Raw genomic sequence first — 14,509 nt, forward strand, 5'->3', positions numbered from 1 at the left:
GTTCATCGGCGAACAGTGCTGCCCAATTGTATCGGTGTGGTTCGAAAATCAAATTGGATTTTTTAGGGGAAATTTTAAACTTTTTGAGATTTTTTAGGGTGAGAGCCAAATTTTTATCTGGCCACATTGTTTCGTCGTGCTTTAACTAAAAACCAATGGCACTGCGTGTTTTTAGCTTAAATTTAGTGAAAACTAACAGGAATCTCCTACAAAATGGATTCAAGTCACCTGCCCCTCCCACGGGCCATATGGTGAGTGAATAAGAAATGGCCAAGAAAAACGTAAACTGGCCGAAACACACCTCATTCATACTCACGTCTCCCACCGTTTGCATAACTTTTCAGGCGCCGGCAGCTTCTTTTGCCACAGAAGTGACCGTCCAGGCTGCTCCGGCGGCTGTCCAGAAGCAGAAGGTCAGCAAGGCCATGCGGGCGTACCTAAAGCGAGCCAACGAGCACGACGAGTTCATGAAGACCCAACATCTGGAGTTCCAGATCGGCAAGCGGCACCTGGCCAACATGATGGGCGCCGATGCGGAGACATTTACGCAGGAGGATGTTGATGTAAAGAACAAAGCCAGCAAAGAAACCTAAATTAGACTAAATATAACCTATTTACTATCTGCAGGAAGCGATATCCTATCTATTTCCTTCGGGCTTGTACGATCCAAAGGCCCGGCCTGCCATGAAATCGCCAGACGTGGTATTCCCAGCACGCAAGGCCGCAGAGTTTGACGAGACGGGCAGGCCATTCCACAGCTTGTTCTACACTGGCAAGCCCAACTTTTTCCAGCTTCTGCATGTGAGTTGGAATTAAATGAATTTATAAGTATGAATATTTCTATGTCTTTTTCATCTTCCAGGATATCGTGGAGGAAACCAACAAGTTGGCAGATTTGGAGGAGCGCATGCTACGCCGTGGCAACAAACCTGATGAGAACCAGAAGCTGTAAGTCGTGTCTATCTTTGTTTTAAATACGATTTTTAGTTCTTTTTTATTCCAGAGAAATCGATGGCTTCCATCTGCTACCAAAAGATCAGCTGGAACTCCTGCTGGTGGAGAGTATTGCGGATATTGAGTACTCCAATTTTTGCAACTCCATGGATCGCTTAATCGCCTCCCCCTACGCATACAAAAGCAAGACCTTTATCGAACGCTTTCTGAAGCCACTGATGGATCAGTCCAATCAATTGGAGGTGCCCAAGCCAAAGATCGATGGTGAGGGACGCCAGTACATCACCACCTACGAGTGCCTGCGGAAGACAGCGAGAGCTGATGTTACTGTCCGACTGCCGGGTACGGGGAAGATCAGCATTAATGGCAAGAATATTTCCTACTTTGAGGATGAAAACTGCAGGGAACAGGTGAGTTTCATGAATGCTATAGTGTTTTTAGTCCGTTGAGTTGTCTCGCGAGTTTTCTCATCCGCTAAGAGTTTGTTTTTCGTTCTGGCTAGGAATGTACAAAAGTCTTGTACCATCCATTTCTCTTCTCTTTTAAACCTTCTTGAGCTTTACGAAACGAAAACTTCAAAGAAATTCATAACAATAGATATAGCATATACTTTATTAAGAATATAAATTTGCATTAAATTATTATGTATGATGTACACGATTCTCTGACGACAACGCCAAAACAACACAGCCTGAAACCAGCCACAAATCAATCCTGCCAACTGCTCGCCACTAATTTAACTAATCACTAGTTATAGTAATATATTTACGGATAATAGTATGGTGTTGTATATGGCTATATAGCGTATGTATAGGGCGCCAGGCGCATCGATATCAAAATTTCTTTAACTACAACTCGCTGCTACGGTATAATATCAACAGTGTTCTGGTTTTTACGGGGTCTTACCCACCCGTCGTCGCCTTACGTCTAGGAAAGAGCTAACTCTGGTTTATAAATATTCCAATACGGAGTGTGCACTAAATGCTACTGCTACTTGCGCAGATTCTGCTTTTGCTGATTGGATATAACAATCAGCAGCTTATCGATCACTTTGCTGGCCTGCTGCTGCTGCGAAATGAGCGCCTGCTTCAGCTCCTGGATCTCCTGGGTGAGGAACTCGATCCGGTCCGCATTGTCGTCGATTTTGGTCGTCAGCGTTGTGAACTGGCCGGCGTCTGGGTCAGCATCGGGCAGAACGTAGCCCGTAGTGGCGCAGCCATTGTTATTGTTGTACTTGTTCTTGTACGACAGATAGTTCTCCGCGGGATTCTTAGAGGACACTGTGTGCCCAAAGTGTTTCCGCATCTTGCCCACTTCGTACGCCTTCATTAGGATGTCTCTGGGCAATCGCTTCTCGCTGGGATTTAGCGGCTTGACACATAAAACCACTCGGTATGCCTGGGGTGAAACCAGCGCTGTGTAGTGGAGCAAATTGCGCAGCCATGTGGGCAGATAGCCATTAAATAATGCCGATTCTATGTAGCTTATCAGCTTGGTCTGACGCACTAGCTTCGATAATCCCGCCGTCTTCTTTAATCCCTGGATATCGTGCACTGCTATGCCCACCAGCAGGTTCATCAGGATGATGGTCACAAAGAGTAGGAACAGCACGAAGGTGATCTGTGCACTAACCTCCAGGAGAAATGGTGGATCTTTGCCATCGGGATCGTTAATCAATAGCGACAAGTCCTGTTCACCGATCATCATCACGAGCACCGTAATGAATCCCATAAATGGATTGGCAAACGACGACGACGAAGGGAAGATCACACAAAAACTGATGGTGAACCCGATAAGCATGCAAGAGTAGGCCATGAATAGCTTCGCGAATTCTCCCTGGACCCTCGTATACATGGCCACGTAGACATCGAAAACCGGAAGCTGTCCAATCATAAGCATCAGGTTCGTCCAGCCCAGGAGCACCGCAAAGGCGCCTATGTGATTTTGGAACGTGTACGTCTGCTTGGTGTAGATATAGGATATAACAAAGACGCTGGTGATCACAAACCACTCCATGATGTTCTCCACCTGCGTCACGTAGTGTCGAAACGAGGAGTAGCCCGTTATCCCGTAAAGTTTCCGAAATATCTCGACTATGGTGATGGCAACCAGCACCCACCACTGCATCTCCATCACAAATGGATTGTTCCTCAGCATATCTCCCAGGATGGACTGCTTCTGGCACAGCTCCTGCGCCTGGATAGTCGTGTTGTCGTCCTTGCTGCCATTGTAGCAATTGTGGGCCAGAGCTGTCAGCACGTAGAGTGTAAGGAAGAGCACAAAGCTGAAGCAGAAGATCAGCCTGCCGATGTAGTACTTGCGGATCTTGCCCCACTTGATGTACAGGAACGAGGAGCAGAGCGGGTGCTCCAGGATCTCCTTCTGGCCCTCGTCGACAAAGGTGTTCAGGTAGCTGATCTCGCGCGGATGACAGTGCTGCAACAGCTGACGGAAGTCTAGCTCCAGCTCCACCTCACGATTCACAGGATCCTACAACCAGAAGAGTGTTCTTAACAGAGCTTACCCACACAGAATTTATCTTCAACTCACCTGCGAGTGGTGCAGCGTGATGGCCGCGTCCAGCTTCTGCCGGATCATGGCCACCGAAGCTGGCGTCTTCCGAGTGATCACGTTCAGCGCAGAGGTTCCCTTCTTGCTCTTGGTGGTTACATCCGCCCCGTGGAATATCAGCATCTCCACGCACTGCACCAAACCGTCCAATGCAGCCAAGTGGAGAGCTGTAAACCCATAGATGTCCTTGTGGTTGACATTCGCTCCCCACTGGATAAGGGTCTCCATAATGTCGTAGGCATTCTCCGACTTTCCAACTGCCGCATGGAGGGGAGTGCGATGATCAAAGTCCTCGGCATTGGCATCGGCATTGCCGTTCCTCAGCAGAGACTCGACGCACTCCAAGCTGGAGGTTCTGGCCGCCAGGTGGAGGGGCGTGAAACCTCGGTGGTTCTTTAGCTTGGCATCGGCACCCTTTGCCAGCAGCAGGTCCACGCACTCCACATTGCCCTCATCTGCTGCCAGATGCAAGGCTGTGGACTCCTTCTCGCGAATGCAGATTCGCACATTGGCATCCGCATTGGGGGCATTCAGCAGAGCTTCCAGGCACTGGAGGTTGCCCAGATCGGCGGCCAGGTGAATGGCATTGGTGCCATTCGGCTTGAGCGAGTTCACGTCGGCGCCCTCGCCAATGAAGATCTGCAAACACTCCAGGGCATTGGATCTCACCGCGCAGTGCAAGAGGCTCTCCTCGCAATTTGGTTTATTAGTGTCCTTGGCTATATCGGCTCCATTGTTGATCAGGAACTTGGCCGCCTCAGCCGCATTTCCGAAGGCGGCGCAATGCAAGGGCGTGTAGCACTTGGACTGCAAATTGACATTCAGGCCCTTGGCCACCAGGAGGCCCAGCGTGGCCAGGCAGCCACTGAAGGCGCCCAGATGCAGGGCGGATATGCCATTCTGATCGCAAAAGTGGAGCTCGGCTCCGGCCTCCAGCAGACTTTCGATCAGATCCCAGCGCTTGAGGTAAGCGGCCCACAGGTAGCTGAGATTCTTCTCCAGCTTCGAGGCGGACTCGAAGTGTGTCCGGATGCTCTCGGCTACCACGTTGCCCTGCTCGATATCCTCGAAGAGGCGCACACGGCCGGCGGCACTCTTCATCTGATCGATAAGACTGATCCGGAGCGTGTCGTTGCATATTTGGACACTCAGCTCGCTGGTTGGCTCCTCGAAGCTGTCGTACATGCTCGGCGCACTCTCCGCCGGCGGTGATGGTCCACACTCCATGTATTCGAATTCTCCAGCGGTCGGGTACTGGGCTTCGATCATGGCGTCAGTGTTGTTCCGCCATCGCACCATCAGGTTGGGTGGAATCGATTTGAAACTGTCCAAGGAGAAGGGAATATAGTTAGTGGGAGTTTGGGATAGCTTTTGAACTTGAAGAGGGTGGGATAAAGTGGCTTAATTTTATTATTATAAACTATATGTAAATATTCATTCGATTCCTTTGAAAAATATGTAGCTTTGAACTGGTTAAAGTTTGTATTGCGATTTAAATTCTGTCTTATAGCTTCTAACACAGTCACAGATTCTCATCAAATTCTCATCAAACAAAAACAAATGATTGTAAAAAATGATCTATGCCTTTAAGACGATATATCTTTTTTACAATCATTTCTTATGAAACGAATTTACTAGTAAGATACATTAACACCTTACAAAGTTGATTAGAAATTTATTTACTGACTTGAGTAATATATGTTTCTTACGTTTTAGCAAACGAAATACTTCAAAAATAAATAGTACTAAAATGAAATATTTCAAAGAGTAAATAAGTGTTTAAATTTTTTTTATAACTTTATTTTTATTTTCAAGTTAATGGTTATTCTTTCAGTTAATTCCCTTATAGATATGTTATTAACTGAAAAAGATGTACATTTTTTACTGCTCTTTCTTTTAATTTAAAACTGGTTTTTATAGCTTTAGGATCAATGCGAACTAAGAGCTATCGTCGGATTTCAGATTTAAACAATCAATAAATTTAGTCTGGGATTAGCAAACATTTTTATGGCTGGGAAAGTTTCCTTAGTTTGCACACATCATTCAATCAATGAGTTTTTATTTTAATTTTATAGTAATTAGATTGAAAACATTGCGGTTTTAATGACCGCATTCGCTGAAAATAACCAAATTAAATAGCTTTGTTTTTCTAACTTTGAAGTTGTTTAGCGTTCAGTAAGAACTTTTGATGATTAAAAGGGTTCTGGGCATTATAAGGCCTCTACCAAATTGGCCTAAATCACTTGGCTTAAACCTTAGACAAAGCCATTGGAGAGAGATTCGCACTTCTCTTTGTCCCCACACCCTTGTCGCACATTAAAACGTTTTTACGGATTTGTAAACATATATTTTCCATTGCTTAAATGGCACTGAACAGCAGAGTTCGAGATCTGTTGACTTTTCGAGCATGCATAATTTTAAATAATTATTGTGTGTGTTATTTTTTTTGCGTTGAGAGTTATGCAAAGTTGGCGGATTGTTTAAAGCGATTTTAGTTTTAGTTTTTGTTTTAATGTTTAGCTTTTTCCTACTGTTCACTATTCACTAGTTGCCGTACGTTGATGGATTTGCCGACTGCGCCGGTTGGGTTTGTCTTATTTGAGATGTGCTCAGCATAGTGGCTCGGCTGCATAAATCTAAACCTTGTCCATGGCCAGAAGAGGCTGCACTTGTTGTATAACCAGAGCTACAGTTCGACTACGACTAACTACACTATGGCCTTTTGTTGGGCACTTAAAAGCTGGGAATCCGGGGATCCGCGGATCCGACTTGGACTGAATACGTACACCGTTTGCAGCCATATCCACGGATGATGCCAATTCGCCAATGAGCTGTTTTCAATTTCTAATTTCATTTCCGAAATACATGGGAGAGCCCGTCGACCGTCGACTGTTTGACCGATCCACAAAATACGGACTGAGGATCGGTCCGGCGGGACGGGAATGGGTTCGGATCGGAGCGGAGCGGATCGGATTCGAATAGAACGGGACAAGTGCCTCACAATAGGGGCCTTTTGTGGGGGCTTAGACAATTGTGTCTAACGGGCGGAAAATGTAAAAATGTTGTGTGAAAAAACGCGAATTTTTCACTTCCGTTTTGTTGTTGCTGTCGATTTTTCGGACGTTGTTTCAGCTGATATTGTTATGATATTCGTTGTTCTTGTTGTTGTTGTTATTTCGAGCGACTACGATCACTACGAACGCGTTCTAGCCTTAGTTAGCGGCCGTTAGTTTAGTGTTTTAGCCAGCTACAAACGCGTCCGCCTGCATTGTTGTTCCAAAACCGACTGAGCCCGAATGGAAAACCGTAAGCCGTTGTTGGTTAAGCCGTCGAGTCGAGATCGAGATCCGAAAAGAGAGGTAAACTAGAGAGTGAGCGACCTGCTAGGGGGAGATACTTTTATAGGGAGAGACGGTGGCTCCGGAGAGCTTGATCGATTGCCAAAAAGTCTGTGGATTCAGTGCGAGTGGGAGTGAAAATCTTTGACACATCATTGCTCAAGAGTTGATACATAATAAATAATAAGAATACAAATAATAATTACAATGGATAAATTTAAATAGGCCCTTAACAAGGGTTATTGATTATGGCGATCTTGAAATTTTATGTAACTAAAAATACGCTAAATTCCTATTCATTTACTATGAATATATTTTCAAGGTACCTTTAAATATTTGTATTTCACAGACAAATAACAACAAAGGTCTTAAGTATTCATTTTTTCCTTCATTAAACTTCTTGGCATTGTAATTTTCAACCAGAGAACTTAGGCATTTTATATCTTAAGCATTTCTTTTAATTCTTTCTAATTATTAAAATTTGTTCTTTATTTCTAAATTCTAAATTCTTATTCTAAAGTAACACCTTCCTTACAATCTGCTGCCATGACTAAATCTATTTAATTTGCTTGCCTACATTTTATATTGAGGGTCTACTTCCTCGTTTGCTCTTTTTTGTGTGTTGAAACATGTGAAATAATTAAATAAATCTACAGCTGAATTCTGTAAAACAATTACCAGACGGGGTTTGGTGGAAGTAAACCGACTTCTCCTCGCCGAAAAAACAGTTGTTTACTCATCTTTGCATACACATTATATAAATATGAATCCCCACAGTTTTCTTGTGCAAAATATGTTTGCTAAACTTCAATTGCCAATGCAGTTGTCACATTATTCATTAATCACGGAATGCTTCCGCGTCTTTGCAGCCAACTCATGAAAACTTTTGGGCTGGGTAATCACACCTATATAAGTATGCGTATATTTTGTATACATTTTATTTTAGCCAGATTTTTACAATCTTTGTTTTTTTTTTTTTGCAAACTGCAACTGCTGTGGCCGAAAGCCGAAAACAGAAAACTGGCAACTCCAACTGGCACTTACCGGTTATTTGCATTATTCTCCGTGAGCGGCTGTTCCACTTCGGTCTTGGTAACGACGCTGATCGAACGTGTCATGCGACGGGGCTTGGTGCTGCCCTCCTTGTAGCCAAGATTCTCCATGGTGACGGCCAAAAGGTGCTGCTGATATCGCCGCCGTCGATGTCAATGCTGCTGCTGCTGCTGCTGCTGCTGCTTTCGTGGTCGTTGCAATTAAAACGCGCAAATATGCGCAAAAAACTCAAAGCAATTGCAACGGGCGACGGTCGACTATAAAATATGCAGAGAAAAAAAAGTAACTTTCCAATATCAGCGCCAAAATTTATAGGCCAATTTCAGCGGCCCGTTGACATTTTCGATGGCCTGCTGCAAAGATTGTTATGTAGATGGTTTTGTGGTCGAAGATTTTCGAGAGGGATCTCTCTTTCTAAACAATCCCGCTGAGCGAACAATCCCAACTGAGTCCACTGCCCACAATATATCTGCACAAATATTAATTTTAGCGTCACTTTTCCTCCGTCTAAGTCCACCAACTGACTGGCTTTCCCTACCCGCCCGGATGTATGGACTCCGGCCAAGAAGCCTCTGCGTGCGTTGGATGCGACACTCGTGGCCGCAGTTATCTAAGCGGCTTTCATTTGACGCAGCGATAAGCCCATCATCACTATCGTGGCCATTATCGCCAGACTATCTGGGGATTTATCTTAAAGTGCTACTGGTTACGGCTGCGCCTTTAAGGGGGTTTATGGCGTTAAGAAAGGGCAGAAGTTTGGCTAAAATTTGAGCGAAGGTAATGGGAATTATTTAAGGAAAATAAGCTATAACATATATGATTACTGGATGGATGATCATAGGTCTGGATCAGTAGCTTGTCGCTCTTAGTTATATCCCTTTTTTGCTCTTTTTTCTTCCTTATCTTTAGTTAATAATTATAAATTAGATTTTAACAAGAAAGGAAGCTAACTTCGGCACGCCGAAGTTTGTATACCCTTGCAGATATTATTTCATTACATTTTACCTATATTATTATGTTTACAGTTTGACAGTTACAGTTTCGCATTCCCAGCTTTACATTTTCTCTACATCTACCGATCGGTTTATATGGCAGCTATATGATATAGTTGCCCGATTTTTATGAAATTTCTACCAAAATTCTAGAATAATAAAAAAAGCTTATATCTCTGTGTAGATGAAAAAACGTTGAAAAACAACGAAGTTTTAATTTTTTCTATTAATTTCCCGATCGTTCCTATAGCAGCTATAAGATATAGTCGTCCGATTTTTATGAAATTTTTATTGAAAATCTAAAATAATATAGAATGGCCATATCTAAAAAATGGTGTAAAAATATTGAAAAACAACAAAGTTATAATTTTTTTTCTAAAAATGTATCGAACTTTTGTATGGCAGCTATATGATAAAGTCGTCCGATCCGGCCCGTTCCGACATATATAGCAGTGAGAGTATATAGAAGACTATATGCAAAGTTTCATTCAGATAGCTTTAAAACTGAGGGACTAGTTTGCGTAGAAACGGACAGACGGACAGACGGACGGACAGACGGACAGACGGACGGACAGACGGACATGGCTAGATCGACTCGGCTGTTGATGCTGATCAAGAATATATATACTTTATAGGGTCGGAAACGTCTCCTTCACTGCGTTGCAAACTTCTGACTGAAATTATAATACCCTGCAAGGGTATAAAAATGAAACTTTGCTAGTTTTTTGGCAATATTTCCGTGGCAAGTAAATAGTATATTAATAAACCTCCCCTTTTAACCACACCCATGCCTTTGTTTGCCTACTTTTTGCTTGATTTTGTTTGCTCGTATTATTTACAATTCATGTCAACGTCAGAGGTGGACAGACATACTCATTCATTCAGGGTGCAAGCAAAATTCCTAGAGGTTCAGGACCGGTTCCATCTTTCGGTAGTGTTTACTAAATCAAAAGTTAATCTATGAGCATGATTTGATATTTTATATATTTAAATATATTGCATAAATTATCTTATTAAATTGAGGGAAGTTTTGCTAATTAACCCTTCTCTTTTCTCTAATTTATTTGCTTGTATTGTTCTGTTAGACATTACCCCTTAATCTTCAGCTTTTGTTTACCTATTTATTGTTTTGCCTTAATTTTAGCATAGACATCTGTTTTTTTAAGTTAAGGAAACTTTTTATCGGGTTTTTTCAGCCTTTCCAGCTTATGTAATTAGCTCGACTCCAGACTATATAATCACGCTTTTGCCTTAGATTCAATTAGCTAGTGAGGCGTTAAGCTTGTTCAGGTTCCAATTGCTGCATTTACTTTCGGCATCGCATTACCGTAAACAATTCTCCAACGAGATTCTGGGAATCTTGCAAACGTGTTTGCAAAATATAAACAAAAGCAAAGCACACGAATGAATAAGATGAAGGTATTTTTGTTTGCCCGGCGACAACGCATGAGAAACTTTCTTTGATTGGGCCAAAAACAAAATACAACAAATTCGCTGCTGCTGGCGATAAACAAGCATCGTCGTCGGGCTAAATTATGCGAGCAAATTAATCAAATTCTGTGCGTAGTTGAGAAACCAGTTTTGGATCCGATGCTGGGCTCTCGTCGATAGCTACTCTGCTGCTGTCTGGAGTCTGCGAGGTCCAAAAGTCGCTAACACACCGAGCAAATATTTATTCAAAAACGCCCCCGTGTGATTACAGAATTGTGTGAATTGCTGGAAATCGCCTTGTCAATTAATATGTTTTTAATATATACTTTGCAAAAAAAAAGAGAATTTCTCGCTTTAAATAGAGCGTTCGGGGAAAGGCGTCGATGACGGGCGGCATGCTTTTGTTGATTCCGGTGCCCGGAAGCGCCACTTGCCATTCACCCGTTCGTACCCACCGCCGCGGCGTCGGCCATTTTGGAAAACTGCGCCATCGCCATCGCGAGAGGTGGAAATGGCGATTCCCGAACGTTCGTCGCGATCGTTCGTTTGTCCGCCGTTCGTTTACTTTCTCGGGTATTCCTTGTCGCCGCGCGTTGATTCAATTATAATTGAAATCAATTTGAAAATTTTTCTTCGCTTTACTCGCGCTTTTGTGGATGGCTTTAGGGGGCTTTAAGGGGTTTTTATTATGTGAGCAAACGCATTGGGCTGAGTTAGGTTTATTTTTGCGTTCACAGTGCCCTTGAACCTGAAGCGCATGCCCCATTGCCCATTGCCCATTGCCCACATTACGTCGTACAGTCACTAGATCCGATTCTTATATATGTACACTTGTGGGCCTATGCAGTTGCAATTGAATTCCAGCGTGAATAGTTCACGAATTAAAGGATAATGGAAGTCGACAAAAGCCGAGCACTGAGTGTAAACAAATCTCAATTGCTATTCATGAGCTAAGCTCTCGGTTATGGAGATGGTTTATTTTGTGGGGATTTCTAATGAAAATTTGTTGCGTTTTTTGATACGTTTCTTAGTAAGATAATTATGGAAGGAATTTCTATTTTTTCAAGAACTATTAACAATTATTAGTGGTGTTTTAGTAAGATTGAATATTTAAGCTGTTTCAAAAAGTCTTTCTTGTTCCTACTAAATATCTTAATGATGTTTAAAATTCCTTTGGCTTTTACTTAATTATAACAGTAATTTTTTTTAAGATTTAGCTTTACCCTGTGAGGGTACGGTAGATGTTAAAAATATTCTGGATAAGAAAACCTTCTATAAATTTAAGATAAGAAAACCATTTATTACAATATCGGCAAAAGGAAAATAACTCGAATTTTAAATGCTAAAGAAATGTCTTACTGGTGCAGCAAATGGAAATGTTAAGCTACAGACTTTGTAAACATTTCCTAGCAATTTTATTCAATAAATTTTACCAATTTAGGAGTCAAATTTAGTTGAATCAATTAAAATAGTCTGTAATTATTCTTTTAAATTATAGTTTTAAGGAAATCCACTTTACATTGATTCGCCTTCTGCTAATGAAAGGCCCAGAGCCAGGGTTTAATCAATATTCGCCACATTTTTTTAGTCCAAGAAGGAAACCTATGTTGGCTTTTCTTTTACAGAAGTAGGATGGTTCAAATAATTTCTCGGACGATATGTAAAAATTTTGCGACACTTGAGGCGCGCGCTCAACGACGTTGGATCGACTGATAAAGAAGAACTGCGCCGAAATGATATCGTACACGATATGATGTGTCTCCAAAGCGAACGCCAATGAAGTAGATGACACTTAGTATATATACTATATATCCCTAGTACCCGACACCGTTACACGAACGAGATGTTCTTCTTCGGGGCTTTTGTCGTGTCCGTCTTCTCTCATGTGTCAAACTATAAAATTCATTTAAATCATAATAAAATGTTGCCGCGAATTTTCTTGAAGCGCCGAGTTTAAGTGCACGATACTACGCTATATGCCGGTAGGCTGTCCCACACCACCCCCACCACGGTTGAGACCGAGAGGCTTTTTTCTTGTTTTGTTTTTTTTTCCCTAACTGAGATTTCGGGGAACCCTGAAGTTGAGGGAACCAGTTTTTGGATTTGCCTCGTCACCAGATCTGCAAACTTGTTGCTATTTTTATCAACGTCAATTAAGCATTTTGTGGCGTTCGGCTTTCGCATTAATTGTATGTATGTACCTACATTAATTCAAAAATCTTGTTCGTATTGTGTGTATAAGCCTTTTATTATGTTTATTATGGTTGTTACTGTAGCGTGAAGTCATCTAGCAATTTGTTTAAACAAATCAAATCTCTCTGTCGCTTTGTTGCTCCTCTCAAAATCTTTTCGCTGATTGATGGCCGTTGTCGATGTGGTTTGCAAAAAAAAAAAAAAAAACGAGAAGGAGAGAAGAGAACAAAATGTTCAAAAATTGCTCTTCCCCGTTCGATTGTTGTAGTTTTATTGTTTATTGTTTTTTAATCATAACGTTTACTGTCTCAGTGTGTGCTGCCCCCGACCATTGTTAGGCGTTCCGTTTGTCAAGCCTCTTGACTTTGTTTCCCACGCAGTCGAATAAAAAAAATAAAGTAAGAAAGGAAGCTAAGTTCAGCAAGCCGAAGTTTGGATACCCTGGCAGGTTCCAATAGGATTAGGGCCTGCTCTTCAAATTGTTTATAAGTAAGCCAAAATTGCACTAATTTCAGTTCGGAAAGCTTTTCTATGCTTGTTTTTTCTAGTTTAACAAATCTGCATACTGAGTTTAAAATTTTAAGAAATCGAAATTTTGGGCAATTTTGCACAATTTTAATGATGTTACCCCTAATCAAATTTTGAATAAAAATTGAAAATTTTGTTTTTGGGTTTAAGATGGCTAGAAAGATGCGCCTGTTAATGCTGATCAAGAATATATATAATGAATAGGGTCGGAAATTGCTATTTCACAGCGTTACAAGCTTCTGCCTGAAATTATAATACCTTAAAAAGGGTATAAAAATGGTACAAAAAATAGCAACAAAAAAATTAAATCGCTAAAATTGAGTTACGATTTGTTTTGATCTTTGGAATCTGTGAACTTTGTGACTGCCGTCAGAGTTGAGGTACTTAATATGTAAATATTATTTGATATTTGATTAATTAATATCCGGATTTTTTGGAATTAGCAGTGGGATATAAAGGGGAAATGGCTTATTATTGTTTTTATATAACTTTTAAAACTGTATACAATATATTTTTAACTGAATCAAGGTCTTGAACCGCCATTCTTATGTTTGCAAAGAGCATTAGTTTACTATAATATCATATTTTATTTTTATAAACCAAAATACTCAATATCTTTAATTGTTGTGTAAATTGAAAAGAACCTATTAACGGTACAGCGCGTGCTGATCATAGCCCGCGGCTCTGCAATTACACCGACTTGATGCAATACTATAATGCGCTTATAATTTGCATCACACCTAGAACTAACCTTTCCCACCCACTCGATTGACGACGTGTGTTTGCTAATTGCCCGGCGGACATGCAACAATTTGTTGCAGCGGCCCACAGACATTTAATTTGGCTAACGATTTCGCTATTATCTAGTCGCATTGTTGTTGCCGTACAGGAAGCGCTATCGCAACCTCATTTCGTTAATACACAGAGAGTGAGCCGTACAATGGCTGCTGCCTCGGGCGCTCGAACTTGACATCTAACGGTGGCCACAGCATCAGCATTATCTCATTCTAATTCTCATTTGTTATCTCGATTTTTCCAGTTGCTCTTCCCGCTGCAATTTAGCGAGCTGCTGGGCAAAGTCGATGTGGAGGCCAATGTGGAGGGCGGCGGACCTTCCGGTCAGGCCGGAGCCATCCGCTGGGGCATTGCGATGAGTTTGCGCAGCTTTGTCGATCAAGAGATGATTGAGTCTATGCGTCTGGGTAAGTGCATGCGGAGAGCTCTCCCTCTTCCTCCTTTGGCCGATTGCCGCTAATTGCAATTTATGTTGTAGCCGGCCTGCTGACACGTGACTATCGCCGCCGCGAGCGTAAGAAGTTTGGACAGGAAGGGGCACGCCGCAAGTACACGTGGAAGAAGCGCTAGACGGGCACGTGAATCCCCCTGACTCTGGTGGCATTTTAGTTTCAAATGTTTTAATAAATATCAAATATGTTAACGGTTTTGTGT

The 14,509-nt window shown here is 42.0% G+C and overlaps 2 protein-coding genes across 6 annotated transcripts; one reads left to right on the forward strand and one right to left on the reverse strand.

The window, feature by feature from the left end:
- The first annotated feature begins 103 nt into the window (after window positions 1-103).
- On the forward strand, window positions 104-14,498 carry mRpS9 (mitochondrial ribosomal protein S9). Its single transcript, XM_017176181.3, has 7 exons — window positions 104-251; window positions 345-563; window positions 628-801; window positions 863-948; window positions 1,004-1,364; window positions 14,100-14,262; window positions 14,334-14,498. Exons 1-7 carry the CDS (start codon window positions 156-158, stop codon window positions 14,423-14,425), a joined length of 1,191 nt encoding a protein of 396 aa, XP_017031670.1. The 5' UTR covers window positions 104-155; the 3' UTR covers window positions 14,426-14,498.
- On the reverse strand, window positions 1,539-8,136 carry wtrw (water witch). 5 transcript variants are annotated; one of them, XM_017176176.3, is made up of 3 exons: window positions 7,908-8,136; window positions 3,505-4,849; window positions 1,539-3,444 (listed from the first exon to the last, which is right to left on the reverse strand). In XM_017176176.3, exons 1-3 carry the CDS (start codon window positions 8,024-8,026, stop codon window positions 1,945-1,947), a joined length of 2,964 nt encoding a protein of 987 aa, XP_017031665.1. In that variant the 5' UTR covers window positions 8,027-8,136; the 3' UTR covers window positions 1,539-1,944. The 5 variants fall into 5 exon arrangements, with proteins under 5 accessions (XP_017031665.1, XP_017031667.1, XP_070143548.1 ...); XM_017176178.2 differs by lacking the exon at window positions 7,908-8,136 and adding an exon at window positions 7,542-7,685; XM_070287447.1 differs by lacking the exon at window positions 7,908-8,136 and adding an exon at window positions 7,190-7,342.
- Window positions 14,499-14,509: the final 11 nt, after the last annotated feature.

Source organism: Drosophila kikkawai, chromosome 3R (assembly GCF_030179895.1).
Source record: "Drosophila kikkawai strain 14028-0561.14 chromosome 3R, DkikHiC1v2, whole genome shotgun sequence".
In the NCBI taxonomy this organism is placed as follows: domain Eukaryota; kingdom Metazoa; phylum Arthropoda; class Insecta; order Diptera; family Drosophilidae; genus Drosophila; species Drosophila kikkawai.

Excerpts from the sequence above, each read along its gene's own strand:
- mRpS9 (XM_017176181.3), top strand. The coding sequence starts at position 156 with ATGGCACTGCGTGTTTTTAGCTTAAATTTAGTGAAAACTAACAGGAAT. Across the intron at positions 252-344 it reads CCCCTCCCACGGGCCATATG|GCGCCGGCAGCTTCTTTTGC; the intron begins GTGAGTGAATAA and ends ATAACTTTTCAG. Across the intron at positions 564-627 it reads TTACGCAGGAGGATGTTGAT|GAAGCGATATCCTATCTATT; the intron begins GTAAAGAACAAA and ends TACTATCTGCAG.
- wtrw (XM_017176176.3), bottom strand. The coding sequence starts at position 8,026 with ATGGAGAATCTTGGCTACAAGGAGGGCAGCACCAAGCCCCGTCGCATG. Across the intron at positions 4,850-7,907 it reads GAGAATAATGCAAATAACCG|TTTCAAATCGATTCCACCCA; the intron begins GTAAGTGCCAGT and ends CTCCTTGGACAG. Across the intron at positions 3,445-3,504 it reads TCACGCTGCACCACTCGCAG|GATCCTGTGAATCGTGAGGT; the intron begins GTGAGTTGAAGA and ends TTCTGGTTGTAG.